The 17,500-nt window shown below is 43.6% G+C and overlaps 2 protein-coding genes across 2 annotated transcripts in view; one reads left to right on the top strand and one right to left on the bottom strand.

Moving 5' to 3' along the window:
• The window catches only part of tax1bp1a (Tax1 (human T-cell leukemia virus type I) binding protein 1a), a 29,240-nt gene extending 18,986 nt beyond the window's left edge, over positions 1-10,254 (top strand). The window contains exons 15-18 of the mRNA XM_030789566.1: positions 2,742-2,931; positions 3,303-3,454; positions 7,903-7,988; positions 9,006-10,254. Coding sequence (XP_030645426.1) covers positions 2,742-2,931; positions 3,303-3,454; positions 7,903-7,988; positions 9,006-9,216 — 639 coding nt within the window. The 3' untranslated portion in view covers positions 9,217-10,254. The remainder of the gene's footprint in view (positions 1-2,741; positions 2,932-3,302; positions 3,455-7,902; positions 7,989-9,005) is intronic.
• Positions 10,255-16,147: 5,893 nt separating this feature from the next.
• Positions 16,148-17,500, bottom strand: part of jazf1a (JAZF zinc finger 1a) — a 17,427-nt gene continuing 16,074 nt past the window's right edge. The window contains exons 4-5 of the mRNA XM_030789585.1: positions 17,133-17,302; positions 16,148-16,294 (exon numbers count right to left, since the gene is read on the bottom strand). Coding sequence (XP_030645445.1) covers positions 16,148-16,294; positions 17,133-17,302 — 317 coding nt within the window. The remainder of the gene's footprint in view (positions 16,295-17,132; positions 17,303-17,500) is intronic.

Raw genomic sequence — 17,500 nt, 5'->3', positions numbered from 1 at the left:
CACTGAACTGAAGTCTCTGATACTGTGATTATTACTTTAATGTTACTAATGTAACAGTGTCAGTAATGTTCATTAGTACTGTGATTATTACTTTAATGTTACTAATGTAACAGTGTCAGTAATGTTCATTAGTAGTGTTCAAGTTTACTTGTCTGAATGCAGCTTTACAGAGATCATTTTCTAAATGTTAAGGGCTCTATCTTAGACCTGGCGCAACGCAGTGCAAACCGAAATGGAAGTGTGTTTGCTCGTTTCAGACCGATGCAGTTGTCATTCTCCCATCCAGCGCCCACGTTGTTTAAATAGCAAATGAACTTGCGTCCATCTGTGTGGTTGGTCTTAAAATGAGGTGTGGTCAGGCACATTGCTGGCGAGTTGCTATTTTGAATGCAGCTGAAAGGCTCCGCGCTTAGACCAACAAAAAACCTGGTCTAAAGTCATGTTGCAGTTGTTTCATTGAAAAATGGAGTACCTGATTGGACAGAGGATTGAGAGACAGCGGAGGCAGCGAATCGCTGTTTTCGTCCAGGTGCTAATGTCGTTTTTATCTGACGTGGGATCAGAATGTGGTATTTGAACTCATATAGAGCAAGTCCTAGTGTAAAGGTTAGTGTTTTAAGGGCGAATACACAAAGAGAGGACATTGCAATAGCAACACAAAAAGTTTGTATAACAGCCGGTGTTTTAACGTCAGAATAAACGAGACTAAGTACAACCCCTTTGCACCTGGTGCCTTACTTTGCGCTCAAATTATCCACTGAACATGCGCTCAGATGATCCACTGAACATGCGCTCAAATTACCCACTGAACATGCGCTCAAATGATCCACTGTTAAACTAGCAAAAGCGGATTTGAACACACCCTAAATGTACTTATGCCATGCGCTTTAGACCAGGCGCTTTAGACCAGGCGCTTTAGACCAGGCGCTTTAGACCTTGCGTTTAGATCATTAAAATAGAGCCCTAAGTGAGCAGGCCCAAAGTGATATGTGATTATGTGTAATGAGTAATGTGATTACCTCTGTCAGTAATGTTCATTAGTACTTAATTATTAATGTAAGGTTATGACGTAACTTTTGACATTCAGTTGTGGTCATTAAGTGTAGACGGATTTATAGATATAGATATACATTTATAGACAGATTAACAGATGGACAGATAAATACGTAGATAGCGTTTCAGTGGCTGCCAGCTGCTGCTCCTTTTGGGAGGTGCTCTGTTCCGTGTGTGCTCACAGGGGGGCTGTGACCATGCCTGACCGGAGCCTGCAGTGGAAATGCCACATACAGTCCTCTGACTACCCATCAGTGCTTGTGTTAAATGTTAAGAGTGCCAATGACCTCCCTAATGATGGCCTGAGGTTTCCGGGGTCAGAGGAGAGAAGGAGAAAAGAAAGGCCAAGGTGGGAGGAGAGGAGGAGAACAGCGGGAAGGGAAATGTCTCCACAGGGGAAATACCATGAGACTGCCCTTCAGAGCTGCCAGAACATTTCTCTGTTTAGAGTTTAGAGTCTGTATAACAGCTGAAAAGCAGAACTGTTTCATGAGGAGGTTTTGAGTTAGTGTTATTGTTGATAATTGTTCTGCTGACATGCTGTTGATGTCAGTATTTAGTCTTGTACGCGAGAATGGTTGCCAGAGTTTCCATTTGTCCACAGTAGCATTATGCTCCTAGTTAAGAAGGGTTTTTTAGCAGGTCATGTATACTGCAGTGAAGTCCCATGTCGCCTCCTCTGTCAGACTAGAAGCTGATTCCTGCTTGGCAGATGGAAACTGTTCCATGTTTTTCCTGACACCACTGACTTTAGATATCCCCATCAAAGAAGCACGTCGCTCTCCTGCCAAGTGCGTGAGGCAGGACTGTTAAAAACCATAGCATTATACCACATACACGTTTACCATCCCTCTTATCAGGAGGTGTGGAATTCCACACAACACAATGTAATTACTCATAAAAATTGTTGCTGTCTTGTAAGAGGGGGTACACAAACCAAGAGCGGTTGAGATAATCTCTGATTAGATTCTAAACAACTTCTAGTGTTTGATGACACTAACTTCCATGTATCATTCTTGCTTTACGTAGCTTTTATGTAATTCGGTTAATTAACGTTGACCCAATTACATAACGCTCCCGGGTCAGCCAGAGGAGGATGATCTCCCCCGTTGAGTCTTGGTTCCTCTCAAGGTTTGCTCCTTGTCTCAGCAGTCTAATGGAGTTTCTCCTCACCACTGTCACCCTGGGCCTGCTCACTCAGGGTATCAAGTCTAGCATCCAGTTAAACTGCTTTGTGAAAATGTCCATTTTAAAAAGTACTATACAAAAAAAATTGAACTGAAACTACAACTACAAACTACAACCACAGATGTAGAAAAACCTGCCCTGACTGACAGTTCAGTGTGTGGGTTGCTGAAGTCTGTAGTCTTAGTGCTGTGGAACGCAAGGCCCTCTGTGTTCCCCTGCCCAAAACCACCTCTCTACAGGGCCCTCTGTGTTCCCCTGTCTAAAACCACCGCACTACAGGGCCCTCTGTGTTCCCCTGTCCAAAACCACCTCTCTACAGGGCCCTCTGTGTTCCCCTGTCTAAAACCACCGCACTACAGGCCCCTCTGTGTTCCCCTGTCTAAAACCACCTCTCTACAGGGTCTTCGGTGTTCTGACTCTGCTCATTATTATAACAGCTGTGACTTGTGATGTAACTATGGTGACTGTTTTAAAGTAACCGTGGCTACCGTCTCTCTCAGGAGCTGCTGCTGCTGTGTGCAGGAGGCCGGAGAGAGGAAGGGTCAGGGGGTCAGACTGCAGAGGGCAGGGGGGCAGTGGTGTTGCGTTACCCGCTGCCGTATCCACAGGATCCGCCCCCCCCTCCACTGGTCCCACACAGGCCTGCAGAGCTGCAGTATGGGAATCCCTACTCCAGCCAACAGACCAGAGGTCAAAAGTTCTCTCACTGACTCTTACTAATTAGGAGCTCTTCAAATCTCTCCTGCCTCATTTTTTCTTTTGACATAACTTTGTCTGTCTGTCTCTCTCTCTCTCCTTCTCTCTGTTCCCTACACCACATCATTTGCCCATTCATTCCTTTACACACACACACACACACACACACTCACACACTCACTCACACACACACACACACACTCACACACACACACTCACACACACTCACACACTCTCACTCAAACCTAACTGTGCACTCTTTCACATTCGGACACACACGCTCCCTCTTGTGCACACACTTTAAGTTTTCAGACATCTGTTAAAACAGTGCTCTGTGTCTTACTACCCGTTTCCTGTTGCTTTAGATGGTGCAGATGGGGCGCTGTCTCCAGAACAGGGCTGCCGGCCCCCTGCTGTGGCTCCGCCCCCTTGGGAGGGGCCTGTTGTCTGCAATCAGCCATCACGCAGCCTTAGTCCTCCTGATGGCCTGGAGAACCCTACTGAGGAACGACCCAGTGTACGTACAGTCTCACACACACACACGCACACACACATACACACACACACACACACACACACACACATACACACACACACACACACGCGCACACACACACACACACATATACATATACACACACACACACACGCACATACACACACACACACACACACACACACACACACACACACACACGCACATACATGTACACACGCACACACACACACACGCACATACCCATACACACACACACACGCACATGCATACACATATATACATATACACACACACACGCACATACATGTACACACACACACACGCACATACATACATATACACACACACACACGCACACACACATATACATATACACACACACACACACGCACATACACACACACACACACGCACATACATGTACACACACACACACGCACATACACGTACACACACACACACGCACATACATACACATATATACATATATACACACACACGCACATACACGCACATACATGTACACACACACACACGCACATACACACACACACACACATATATACATATACACATATGTATACATACACACACATACACATATATACATATACACACATACACATACACATATATACATATACACATATGTATACATACACACACATACACATATATACATATACACACATGTATACACGCACGCGCGCACACACACACATATATACATATACACACATGTATACACACACACACACTCACACTCACTGACATGTACTCACACACACCAGGTGACAATGCTAGTCAGTTAGATGCCGCTGTTTGGATCAGAGGAGAATCTGGGAGGTTTTGATACAGAAACACACACACATATACACGAAAGCACACACAGTGCAGAAGTACAGAAGCAGAATCAGTATAACACATATAATCACATAGAATATAGGACAGATAACACATATAATCACATAGAATATAGGACAGATAACACATATAACACATATAATCTAGGACAGATAACACATATACTCACATAGAATCTAGGACAGATAACACATATAATCACATAGAATCTAGGACAGATAACACATATAACACATATAATCACATAGAATATAGGACAGATAACACATATAATCACATAGAATATAGGACAGATAACACATATACTCACATAGAATATAGGACAGATAACACATATAATCTAGGACAGATAACACATATACTCACATAGAATCTAGGACAGATAACACATATACTCACATAGAATCTAGGACAGATAACACATATAATCACATAGAATCTAGGACAGATAACACATATAACACATATAATCACATAGAATCTAGGACAGATAACACATATAATCACATAGAATCTAGGACAGATAACACATATACTCACATAGAATCTAGGACAGATAACACATATAATCACATAGAATCTAGGACAGATAACACATATACTCATATAGAATCTAGGACAGATAACACATATACTCATATAGAATCTAGGACAGATAACACATATAACACATATAATCACATAGAATCTAGGACAGATAACACATATAATCACATAGAATCTAGGACAGATAACACATATACTCACATAGAATCTAGGACAGATAACACATATAATCACATAGAATCTAGGACAGATAACACATATACTCATATAGAATCTAGGACAGATAACACATATACTCATATAGAATCTAGGACAGATAACACATATAACACATATAATCACATAGAATCTAGGACAGATAACACATATACTCACATAGAATCTAGGACAGATAACACATATACTCACATAGAATCTAGGACAGATAACACATATACTCACATAGAATCTAGGACAGATAACATATATAACACATATACTCACATAGAATCTAGGACAGATAACACATATACTCACATAGAATCTAGGACAGATAACATATAGACCTACATCTCATCTCTCATGTCTCTCCCCCTCATTCATATGACTGTTACTACTGTGTGTTATATAAACCTGTGATCACCCCCACTCCTACTGTGTGTTATATAAACCTGTGATCACCCGCCACTACTACTGTGTGTTATATAAACCTGTGATCACCCGCCACTCCTACTGTGTGTTATATAAACCTGTGATCACCCGCCACTACTACTGTGTGTTATATAAACCTGTGATCACCCAGCACTCCTACTGTGTGTTATATAAACCTGTGATCACCCGCCACTACTACTGTGTGTTATATAAACCTGTGATCACCCGCCACTACTACAGTGTGTTATATAAACCTGTGATCACCCACCACTACTACAGTGTGTTATATAAACCTGTGATCACCCGCCACTACTACTGTGTGTTATATAAACCTGTGATCACCCGCCACTACTACTCTGTGTTATATAAACCTGTGATCACCCCCACTCCTACTGTGTGTTATATAAACCTGTGATCACCCGCCACTCCTACTGTGTGTTATATAAACCTGTGATCACCCGCCACTCCTACTGTGTGTTATATAAACCTGTGATCACCCGCCACTACTACTGTGTGTTATATAAACCTGTGATCACCCAGCACTCCTACTGTGTTTTATATAAACCTGTGATCACCTGCCACTCCTACTGTGTGTTATATAAACCTGTGATCACCCCCACTCCTACTGTGTGTTATATAAACCTGTGATCACCCGCCACTCCTACTGTGTGTTATATAAACCTGTGATCACCCGCCACTACTACTCTGTGTTATATAAACCTGTGATCACCCATTGGGATTGGGAGTTCCATGGTAACGCAACGTCAAGATGGCTGTCGTTCTCTGAGCTCTATCTTAAATTGAACTTTTTTGTTAATTTATTCACACTATTATTCACCCGCCACTACTACTGTGTGTTATATAAACCTGTGATCACCCGCCACTACTACTGTGTGTTATATAAACCTGTGATCACCCGCCACTACTACAGGGCGTTATATAAACCTGTGATCACCCGCCACTACTACTGTGTGTTATATAAACCTGTGATCACCTGCCACTGCTACTGTGTGTTATATAAACCTGTGATCACCCCCACTCCTACTGTGTGTTATATAAACCTGTGATCACCTGCCACTCCTACTGTGTGTTATATAAACCTGTGATCACCTGCCACTCCTACTGTGTGTTATATAAACCTGTGATCACCTGCCACTACTACTGTGTGTTATATAAACCTGTGATCACCCACCACTCCTACTGTGTGTTATATAAACCTGTGATCACCCATTGGGATTGGGAGTTCCATGGTAACGCGCCGTCAAGATGGCTGTCGTTCTCTGAGCTCTATCTTAAATTGAACTTTTTTGTTAATTTATTCACACTATTATTCACCCGCCACTACTACTGTGTGTTATATAAACCTGTGATCACCCGCCACTACTACTGTGTGTTATATAAACCTGTGATCACCCGCCACTCCTACTGTGTGTTATATAAACCTGTGATCACCTGCCACTCCTACTGTGTGTTATATAAACCTGTGATCACCTGCCACTACTACTGTGTGTTATATAAACCTGTGATCACCTGCCACTACTACTGTGTGTTATATAAACCTGTGATCACCTGCCACTACTACTGTGTGTTATATAAACCTGTGATCACCTGCCACTACTACTGTGACTGCACTGCTGCACAGTCCCTATTCACGTGTGTGCGTGCGTGCGTGCGTGCGTGCGTGTGTTTGGATGTGCGTTTGTGTTTGTATATATATGTTTGTATGTGTGTGTGTGTGTGTGTGTTTGTATATATATGTTTGTATGTGTGTGTGTGCATTTGTACTGTGATACAGTATCTTTAAATCTGGCCAGATTCTACCCCTCAGACTCCACTCATCTCTCTCTCTCTCTCTCTCTCTCTCTCTCTCTCTCTCTCTCTCTCTCTCTCCTGCTCCGTGTCCTTCCCTCTCTCTCCTGTCTTCTTCTCTCCTTTTTCCCCCTCTGCAGTAGTAGACATCTGGGTTCAGGGGGCGAAAGCTAAAGTGGGTTATTTGCATAAAGTGGCAATTAAGTCTTTTGTGAAGGAGCTCGTTAGCGCGCTGGGCTGACGAGGGCCAAGGCCCGTTAGTGGATTAGGCTGACGAGGGCCGGGCTAATTGGCATGGGGTGTCAGCGTGCGCTCACTCCTGATGTGGTCTGGCTCTTCTCTTCTCTCATTTGCTGCATTAAAGGACCATTAACCTTCCCTGGAAACCAGCCATATGTAAAAAGCTGTGGCCTCGTGGAGACCTGTGTGTGTGTGTGTGTGTGTGTGTGTGTGTGTGTGTGTGTGTGTTTGAGTTAGAGAGTGAGAGATTATCATTGTCTGTTGAATGTTATCTGTACGAGATAGTGATCATGATATCTGTGTGTGTGTGTGTGTGTGTGTGTGTGTGTGTGTGTGTGTGTGTGTGTGTGTGTGCGCGTGTGTGTGTGTGTGTGTAGGGAGGAGACGGAGAAGCACCGGCAGCGTGCAGCAGTCATAGTCCCTCATCTGTGGAGAATGGAAGTAGCTTTTGTTTTGACTCTAGGTAACATAACACACATACACACACACACAGTCACAACCTCACCCAAACTCAACGCACGCACGCACGCACACACGCACGCACGCACACACACACACACACACACACACACAACACACACACACACACACACAGTCACAGCCTCACCCAAACTCAACACACACACACACGCATATACATACACACACACACACACACACTCACACAACACACACACACACACAGTCACAGCCTCACCCAAACTCAACACACACACACGCACACAAACGCACACACACACACACACACACACACACACTCACACAACACACACACACACACACACAGTCACAGCCTCACCCAAACTCAACACACACACACACACACACACACGCACACAGTCACAACCTAACCCAAACTCAGCGCGCACACACACACACACACACACACACACACACACACACATACACACACACACAGTCACAACCTCACCCAAACTCAACACACACACACATGCATATACACACACACTTTGTTGTGATAGTGTCTGTGTGTTGTGTGTGTGTTGTGTGTGTGTGTTGTGTGTGTGTGTGTTGTGACAGTGTCTGTGTGTGTGTGTGTGTGTTGTGTCTGTGTGTTGTGTGTCTGTGTGTGTCTGTGTGTTGTGTGTGTGTGTGTGTTGTGACAGTGTCTGTGTGTGTGTGTGTGTGTGTGTGTGTGTGTTGTGTGTGTGTGTTGTGTGTTGTGACAGTGTCTGTGTGTTGTGTCTGTGTGTTGTGTGTCTGTGTGTGTCTGTGTGTTGTGTGTGTGTGTGTTGTGACAGTGTCTGTGTGTTGTGTGTGTGTGTGTGTGTTGTGTGTGTGTTGTGACAGTGTCTGTGTGTTGTGTCTGTGTGTTGTGTGTCTGTGTGTTGTGTGTGTGTGTGTGTTGTGACAGTGTCTGTGTGTTGTGTGTGTGTGTGTTGTGTGTGTGTGTTGTGTGTGTGTGTGTGTTGTGAACATGGCTAAAGTACTGAAGTGGACTGGTTTCCTGCTCTCTCAGGGATGATGTTCATAAACGCTGTCCACTGTGTGAGGTGATTTTCCCACCGCACTTCGAACAGCGGAGTTTTGAACAGCATGTGGAGTCTCACTGGAAAGTCTGTCCTGTCTGCAGTGAGCAGTTTCCTCTCAACTGCCAGCAGCACCTGTACGAAAAACACGTCCTCACACACTTCGATGGCAACGTGCTCAACTTCGACGACTTTGACTAGGCACCGGCGTCTCTGGAGGAGGGGCCGAGTTTGTGTGCGCGCGCGTGTGTGTGTGTGTGTCGTAATGTCATGATGTTAAAACTCCATGCAGTGGGTGATAGTGTAACAATAAAAGCTCAACTCCTCTATCTTGAGTTACTGAAAATCACACTGGACACATGTCAATCACCCAGTTATTAGTGTATAGTATAGTGTCCCTTCCCCTGGTGTTGACAGATGTGCTGCTGTATCTGATTGGATGAGTTGAAACACACTTGTGTTGAGCTGCAGCCCCTGTGCTGTATGGAACAGGGCGATTCTTCTCCAGAATGATTCTGTTCTGTATGTAACTGAAACAATGAGGGGAGGCTGATCTTAATGTCTGATTAGCCACACTAGCAGTGTCTCACTGTTTTATTTCTTTTTGTGTTCTGTGTTTTACCTGTCCTGAAAAGGGAGAGTGTTTGAGGCATATGTTCTGTGTTTTACCTGTCCTGAAAAGGGAGAGTGTTTGAGGCATATGTTGAAAGCTAATTCAATCTTCAAAGGTTCTAGACCAACACGGCTCTGCTGAGGTAAATAACCCAGAGAACACTGGCCCAGAGAGTCAGTTTCATCCATCGGGTCAGAACCTGCTCTGGACCAAAGTGAGCACATCGGCCATTTTCCCCCACGCGTCACGCGTACGTCTGAGTGTGCCGCTTGAACGCGTAAAGACAGACGCATATTTAATACTCGTAGACAAATAACTAAACAAGTAAACATAGTCATAACTGTGTGTTAAAACCGCTTTCAGCATGTCATACACCCAATGCACACTTAACATACAATCAACACGCACTTAACATGAGCTCCTGCTTACACTAACTCAACGCACACCCCGCAGCTCACCCAAAACGTTCTCTGTCTACACACACTGAACACACACTCAACTTATTCTGCTAACACACTGTCAGCCTATCACCATATTCAATGTGAAGTGTCTTTTATTCAACCCGTCTGATGTCTTACTGCTGTTCAAACCTGAAGTATGGGTTACGGATATGTTTGTGTGTAAATGTGCTTTCATGCTATGTTTACTAATAAACAGCTGTATAGACCAAATGATGGGTTTGCTTTGTAACATACCCTGTTACATTTGTATTAATGTATTAAGCTAGGACTGTTATATTTGTATTAATGTGTTAAGCTAGGACTGTTACATTTGTATTAACGCGTTAAGCTAGGTCTGTTACATTTTTATTAACGCGTTAAGCTAGGTCTGTTACATTTTTATTAACGCGTTAAGCTAGGACTGTTACATTTGTATTAACGCGTAAAGCTAAGACTGTTACATTTGTATTAACGCGTTAAGCTAGGACTGTTACATTTTTATTAACGCGTTAAGCTAGGACTGTTACATTTTTATTAACGCGTTAAGCTAGGACTATTACATTTTTATTAACGTGTTAAGCTAGGACTTTCCACTGACTTCCATGCACTGTAAGGAAGCACTGTTAACAGTAACTGTGAACACAGAAATATTTTCATACTTGTTTTAAGAAAAGAACAGACTTGTGTTTGTTCAGGAAATGTCATTTTATATACAGGCAGCCCCCAGGGTGCAAACGAGATCCTCTCCCTAAGTCTGTCTTTAAGTCGAATTTGAAGGTAAGTCGGAACTGGTACATACACAGTGTTAACGACAACGTGATCTGACTTAAAATGGCGGACGGTGTTCTCCTTCCCCGAGCTGATGAACCACTGAAACCGTGCAATGTTTTCATGAGTGTCACAAAATGGTGCATGTGTTCATTATTGTGACCACTGTATTTAACTTAAATTTGTAATGTAATAGGCTTTATGGCAGTGGCTTTTGTAATGTCACAGGCTTTATGGCAGTGGCTTTTGTAATGTAATAGGCTTTATGGCAGTGGCTTTTGTAATGTCACAGGCTTTATGGCAGTGGCGTTTGTAATGTAATAGGCTTTATGGCAGTGGTGTTTGTAATGTAATAGGCTTTATGGCAGTGGCTTTTGTAATGTAATAGGCTTTATGGCAGTGGCTTTTGTAATGTAATAGGCTTTATGGCAGTGGCTTTTGTAATGTAATAGGCTTTATGGCAGTGGCTTTTGTAATGTAATAGGCTTTATGGCAGTGGCTTTTGTAATGTCACAGGCTTTATGGCAGTGGCTTTTGTAATGTAATAGGCTTTATGGCAGTGGCGTTTGTAATGTTATAGGCTTTATGGCAGTGGCGTTTGTAATGTAACAGGCTTTATGGCAGTGGCTTTTGTAATGTCACAGGCTTTATGGCAGTGGCTTTTGTAATGTAACAGGCTTTATGGCAGTGGCTTTTGTAATGTAATAGGCTTTATGGCAGTGGCGTTTGTAATGTAACAGGCTTTATGGCAGTGGCTTTTGTAATGTAACAGGCTTTATGGCAGTGGCGTTTGTAATGTAACAGGCTTTATGGCAGTGGCTTTTGTAATGTAATAGGCTTTACGGCAGTGGCGTTTGTAATGTAATAGGCTTTATGGCAGTGGCGTTTGTAATGTAACAGGCTTTATGGCAGTGGCGTTTGTAATGTAATAGGCTTTATGGCAGTGGCTTTTGTAATGTCACAGGCTTTATGGCAGTGGCGTTTGTAATGTAACAGGCTTTATGGCAGTGGCTTTTGTAATGTAATAGGCTTTACGGCAGTGGCGTTTGTAATGTAACAGGCTTTATGGCAGTGGCGTTTGTAATGTAATAGGCTTTATGGCAGTGGCGTTTGTAATGTAATAGGCTTTATGGCAGTGGCGTTTGTAATGTAATAGGCTTTATGGCAGTGGCGTTTGTAATGTAACAGGCTTTATGGCAGTGGCGTTTGTAATGTAACAGGCTTTATGGCAGTGGCGTTTGTAATGTAACAGGCTTTATGGCAGTGGCGTTTGTAATGTAACAGGCTTTATGGCAGTGGCGTTTGTAATGTAACAGGCTTTATGGCAGTGGCGTTTGTAATGTAACAGGCTTTATGGCAGTGGCGTTTGTAATGTAACAGGCTTTATGGCAGTGGCGTTTGTAATGTAATAGGCTTTATGGCAGTGGCGTTTGTAATGTAACAGGCTTTATGGCAGTGGCTTTTGTAATGTAATAGGCTTTATGGCAGTGGCTTTTGTAATGTAATGGGCTTTATGGCAGTGGCTTTTGTAATGTAATGGGCTTTATGGCAGTGGCGTTTGTAATGTAACAGGCTTTATGGCAGTGGCGTTTGTAATGTAACAGGCTTTATGGCAGTGGCGTTTGTAATGTAACAGGCTTTATGGCAGTGGCGTTTGTAATGTAATAGGCTTTATGGCAGTGGCGTTTGTAAGTACGAGTTGTTTGTAAGTAGGACGTTCATAACTCAGGGACTTTCTATTTATATTCTTCTGAGAACGCTTGGTTGTTGTCTCTCTCTCACACAGACAGACAGTGTTGAGTGCAGACAGACAGTGCTGAGTGCAGACAGACAGCGCTGAGTGCAGACAGACAGTGCTGAGTGCAGACAGACAGTGTTGAGTGCAGACAGACAGTGCTGAGTTCAGACAGACAGTGCTGAGTGCAGACAGCTGACTGAGGGGATACGGTACATCACACACGTTCACCCCACTCTTGTCTCTCTCTCTCAGACACAGACAGACAGTGTTGAGTGCAGACAGACAGTGTTGAGTGCAGTGTTGTGCAGACAGGCAGTGTTGAGTGCAGACAGACAGTGTTGAGTGCAGTGTTGAGTGCAGACAGACAGTGTTGAGTGCAGACAGTACATCACACACGTTCACCTCACTCTTGTCTTTTCTCTTTCTGCTTTATTCTTCTCATTTTACATGTAGGCAGCAGCTTTAAAGATGCAGAGAGTTCCACAAAACCTTTTTCTCTCTTTCATAAAGAAAATCATTTCCACAAGACGTATGGTATGAAAATATTATTTAACAGCACTATACAAAAAGATACAATACAGTACATTCACTTTACACAGTATATCAAATGCCCCTTATCGGAACGGCAACCACACGGGAGTTGTATTCCCTCAATACAGAGTACACCAAGAGCAGACAACTCCAGCACTGCCAAAAAACGGTCCGTAAAAAAGTGATTCTTAGTCTGTGTGTGTGTTTTTTTTTTTTTTTATCAGATCCAATGAAAAACAGTCACACACACACACACACACACACACACACACACACACCAGTATACAAAGAATCAAATGACACTTACAGCAAAGCTCCCACAGGAGGAGGAGGAGCAGCTGGCAAACAGAACGTTCTGGATTTGTGCACACGAACACACACCTTTCTCCCATCCTGTGGGTGTTTTCAGTACCTTCATCATCACTGTCATTCCTAAAATGACTGGCGTACCTTTGCTGTGTTGCAGTCAGTCATACTGAAAGCTGTAACCATATGGAATGACTGTGTGTACAATCCGAGATCTGGACCATGCCTGGATCCTGCCAAACATGTGTGTTAATCTGCATTAATGGCCCAAGTAACCCCGTGATCACCACTCTGCAGGCACCTTGTGTGTGTGTGTTGTGTGCGTGAGTGTGTGTGTGAGGGGGTGTGTGTGTATGTTGTGTGTGTGTGAATGTGTGTGTGTGTGTGAGGGGGTGTGTGTGTATGTTGTGTGTGTGTGAATGTGTGTTGTGTGTGTGTGTGTGTGTGTTGTGTGTGTGTGTGTGTTGTGTGTGTTGTGTGTATCTGTCTGCTGTGCTGATAATACTGAGGAGGAGTGCAGTGCTGTGATGTTCTTCTGGCTTTGGCTAAGAACATACTGTAACAGAACCCACTGTCAGGTTCTATTTCTGACACTTTTCCACAGGACCTGTGTTTTTTTCCCTCACAGACTCAGATGAGCCGTTCGGGCCGTGTTTGTTTGTTTGTTTGTTGGTGTTATTGAGGGGTGTGCTTTTGAGGTAAACACCAGTCTCTGCCTCTGCGGGTTTCACAGTTGCACAGTTTTCTTTTTCTGCTCTAGCCAGGCTTGTGTAAGCCTTTCAGTGTGTCAGTCACGGCACTATCAGAATACTCTAAGCACACAAATCACGTTCCACAATTTATGTCTCATGGAAATTATGAAGACACAACCAAATTTTAGCACAACCAAAATCATGAGTTATAAAATGACTGCTGGTGAGTGCTACCGTAATTGCAGTAAGGCTGGAAACAGAAACACTGCAAAATGGTTCCACTAACGGCCTACGTTCAGACACTACAGTCTCCAATACCACCAAAATCAGTCACAAAGAATAATACACATGCATAACCATGCAAAGGCCAAACAAATCAACTGTAAGTATGTACTCACACATAACAGTCAAAACACATTCACTCTACAAAACATCTACACAGAGACAAAAATACACTAAGAAGGCAAGAATGAAGTCCTCTCTCTCACACACACACACACACACACACACACAAAGCATTGTAACGGTCTGTACAGGGGACTGTGTCCCAGGTTTGTACAGATATTAGACATGATATTTCTGACAACGTGCTGCCTTTGGGAATGTGAAGAGAAAAATCACCAGCACTGTGATGGACTGGTGGTGGAACAAACAGAAACGGAATGCACCCCCCCTCTCTCTCTCTCTCTCCCTCCTCCACACTGCTCCTGATGGTCCCCTGTTTACATGTTTGTTTGTTGTTAAAAAGTAGGGTCAGCTGAAACCACAGATTTACAGACAAACAAAAGCGAAGAAAAGTAAAATAATAATAATAATAATAATAATAATAATAATAATAAAGGCATGCAAATGAAGGCTTTTTTTTACACATAAATATATTTGTAAGAAAAATATATATGATAAAATGATTATAATAAAAAGTGGAACAGGACATAAATACTCCATAAACATGATGAACTATGAAATAAAGCTTCAGTATTACTCACCACTATGCGTACAATATATATGCAAATATACAATGTCTATATATGTATGTCTGGTATAAAGATATTTGAGTACATAGGTATCTTTTGCTACATAGATCAGTAATAAAATATAAGAGAAAAGTCCTTATTCATCAGTAGAGGTGTATGTATGCAGTGGGAGTCTCATTGGTCACTCTCTCTACACTGAGGAGACAAACCCATCTGACACAGAGTAAGGTTTCCCCCTGCCCTTCCTCACCACTGTCATCAGCTGAACAACAAGAATAAACTCCGCCTCATCAGGGGACGGGCTGAGACACAGAATGGCCCGGTACCTGTGTCAGACTGCTATGGTTGGTCTGTCTGTCCAGCGCGTGGGCTCAGAATGTGTTTAGTTCTGTTTGTACGCCATGTTAGTAGGTCTCTCAGCTTTAACATCACAGACTCTTAAATGGAAAGGCACTGCTTCTGGGTGTCTCTCATTCAAACAGAGTGGGTGCGTTTTAAAGCCACGCCCCCTGAGCCTGATCTAAAGCTGACTGTGTGAACACTGGTCCTCAAACGTCCACAGGCCTGTCAGTGTCCTGCTCTGACGCATGAGCCAGAGTACAGCCAGAGTACTGCCAGAGTACTGCCAGAGTACTGCCAGAGTACAGTCAGAGTACAGTCAGCGTACAGAGTGCAGCCAGAGTACAGTCAGAGTACAGTCAGAGTACAGATTACAGTCAGAGTACAGTCAGCGTACAGAGTGCAGCCAGAGTACAGTCAGAGTACAGTCAGCGTACAGATTACAGTCAGAGTACAGTCAGCGTACAGAGTGCAGCCAGAGTACAGTCAGAGTACAAGCAGTGAAAAAGACATTAAAAAACAGAGTAAATAACAACAGAATGTGCAAAAATACAAAGAAACTTAAAATGTTTTTTTAAAAAGCATACTGAGAAAAGCTTAAACACTGCATTTCAAACATTGCTTTGAACTTCAAATAAATGAAAGAAAACAAAACTGGATGTGTGTGTGTGTGTGTGTGTGTGTGTATGTGTGTGTGCGCGTGTGTGTGTATGTGTGTGTGTGTATGTGTGTTACAGAGGAGGGTGGAAGGTAATAGAATGGTGTCGAAGGCCTTGAGAGGACTTGTAGCTTTTGCCGCAGCGGCATTTGAAGGGTTTCCTCACGCGGATCTGTGTCCTGTGGCCATTCTTAGCATGGTACTTTATACCATTCACATTCTGAAAGAGAGACAAAGAGAGACCATTTACTCTGTGTGTGTCTGTGTGTGTGTGTGTGTGTGTGTCTGTGTGTGTGTGTGTGTGTGTGTGTGTGTGTGTGTGTGTGTGTGTGTGTGTGTGTGTGTGTGTGTGTGCGCGTGTGTGTGTGTGAGAATGTGAGAGTTTGTGCGGCGTGTGTATGGTGTGTATGGTGCGTATGTGTGAGAGAGAATGTGTGCAGTGTGTGTATGGTGTGTGTGTGTGTGTGAGTGTGTGAGTTTGTGCGGCATGTGTATGGTGTGTATGTGTGAGAGAGAATGTGTGGAGTGTGTGTGTGTGTGTGTATGGTGTGTGTGTGTGTGTGTGTGTGTGTGTGTGTGTGTGAGTGTGAGAGTTTGTGCGGCGTGTGTATGGTGTGTATGTGTGAGAGAGAATGTGTGCGGTGTGTGTGTGTGTGTGTGTGTGTGTGTGAGTGTGAGAGTTTGTGCGGCATGTGTATGGTGTGTATGTGTGAGAGAGAATGTATGCGGTGTGTGTGTGTATGGTGTGTGTGTGCGTGTGTGTGTTGAGTTTGGGTGAGGCTGTGACTCTGTGTGTGTGTATGGTGTGTGCGGTGTGTGTATGGTGTGTATGTGTGAGAGAGAATGTGCGCGGTGTGTGTGTTAGGTTGTGACTGTGTGTGTGTATGTGTGTATGTGTTGAGTTTGGGTGAGGCTGTGACTCTGTGTGTGTGTGTGTGTGTGTGTGTGTGTGTGTGTGTGTGTGAGAGAGAATGTGTGCGGTGTGTGTATGGTGTGTGTGTGTGTGTGTGTGAGTGTGTGTGTGTGTGTGTGTGTGTGTGTGTGTGTGAGTGTCATACCTTGTATCTTTTCTTGCAGCCAGGTACAGGACAAGCAAAGGGTTTTTCATCCCCTCCGTTCATACACATGGAGCTGAGAATGGACTCTGAGCTGATGGCGCTCTCTGTGGTCCACGACTCATCACTGTCAGACTCTTCATACTCCATCTCCTCTTCATCACACTCACTGCCTGAGACACAGAGAGCGAGAGGACTGTGTCAAACTATACAGCATTAGTCTTCTCTACTGTCCTGGCTGTCTCTAAAAACAGACCACAACACTGAGAGCGCTAACACAGGGAGCCGAAGGCATGAAAAAAAACCCCACGACATTTCTCCTCGTCTGTACAGTCATCTGTACAGTCACTGCAAAGGTCGCTGTCATTTCG

Source organism: Chanos chanos, chromosome 12, assembly GCF_902362185.1.
Source record: "Chanos chanos chromosome 12, fChaCha1.1, whole genome shotgun sequence".
Lineage (NCBI taxonomy): Eukaryota > Metazoa > Chordata > Actinopteri > Gonorynchiformes > Chanidae > Chanos > Chanos chanos.
The sequence above is the reverse complement of the archived record's forward strand: the minus strand, read 5'-3'. Positions and strand labels throughout refer to the sequence as shown.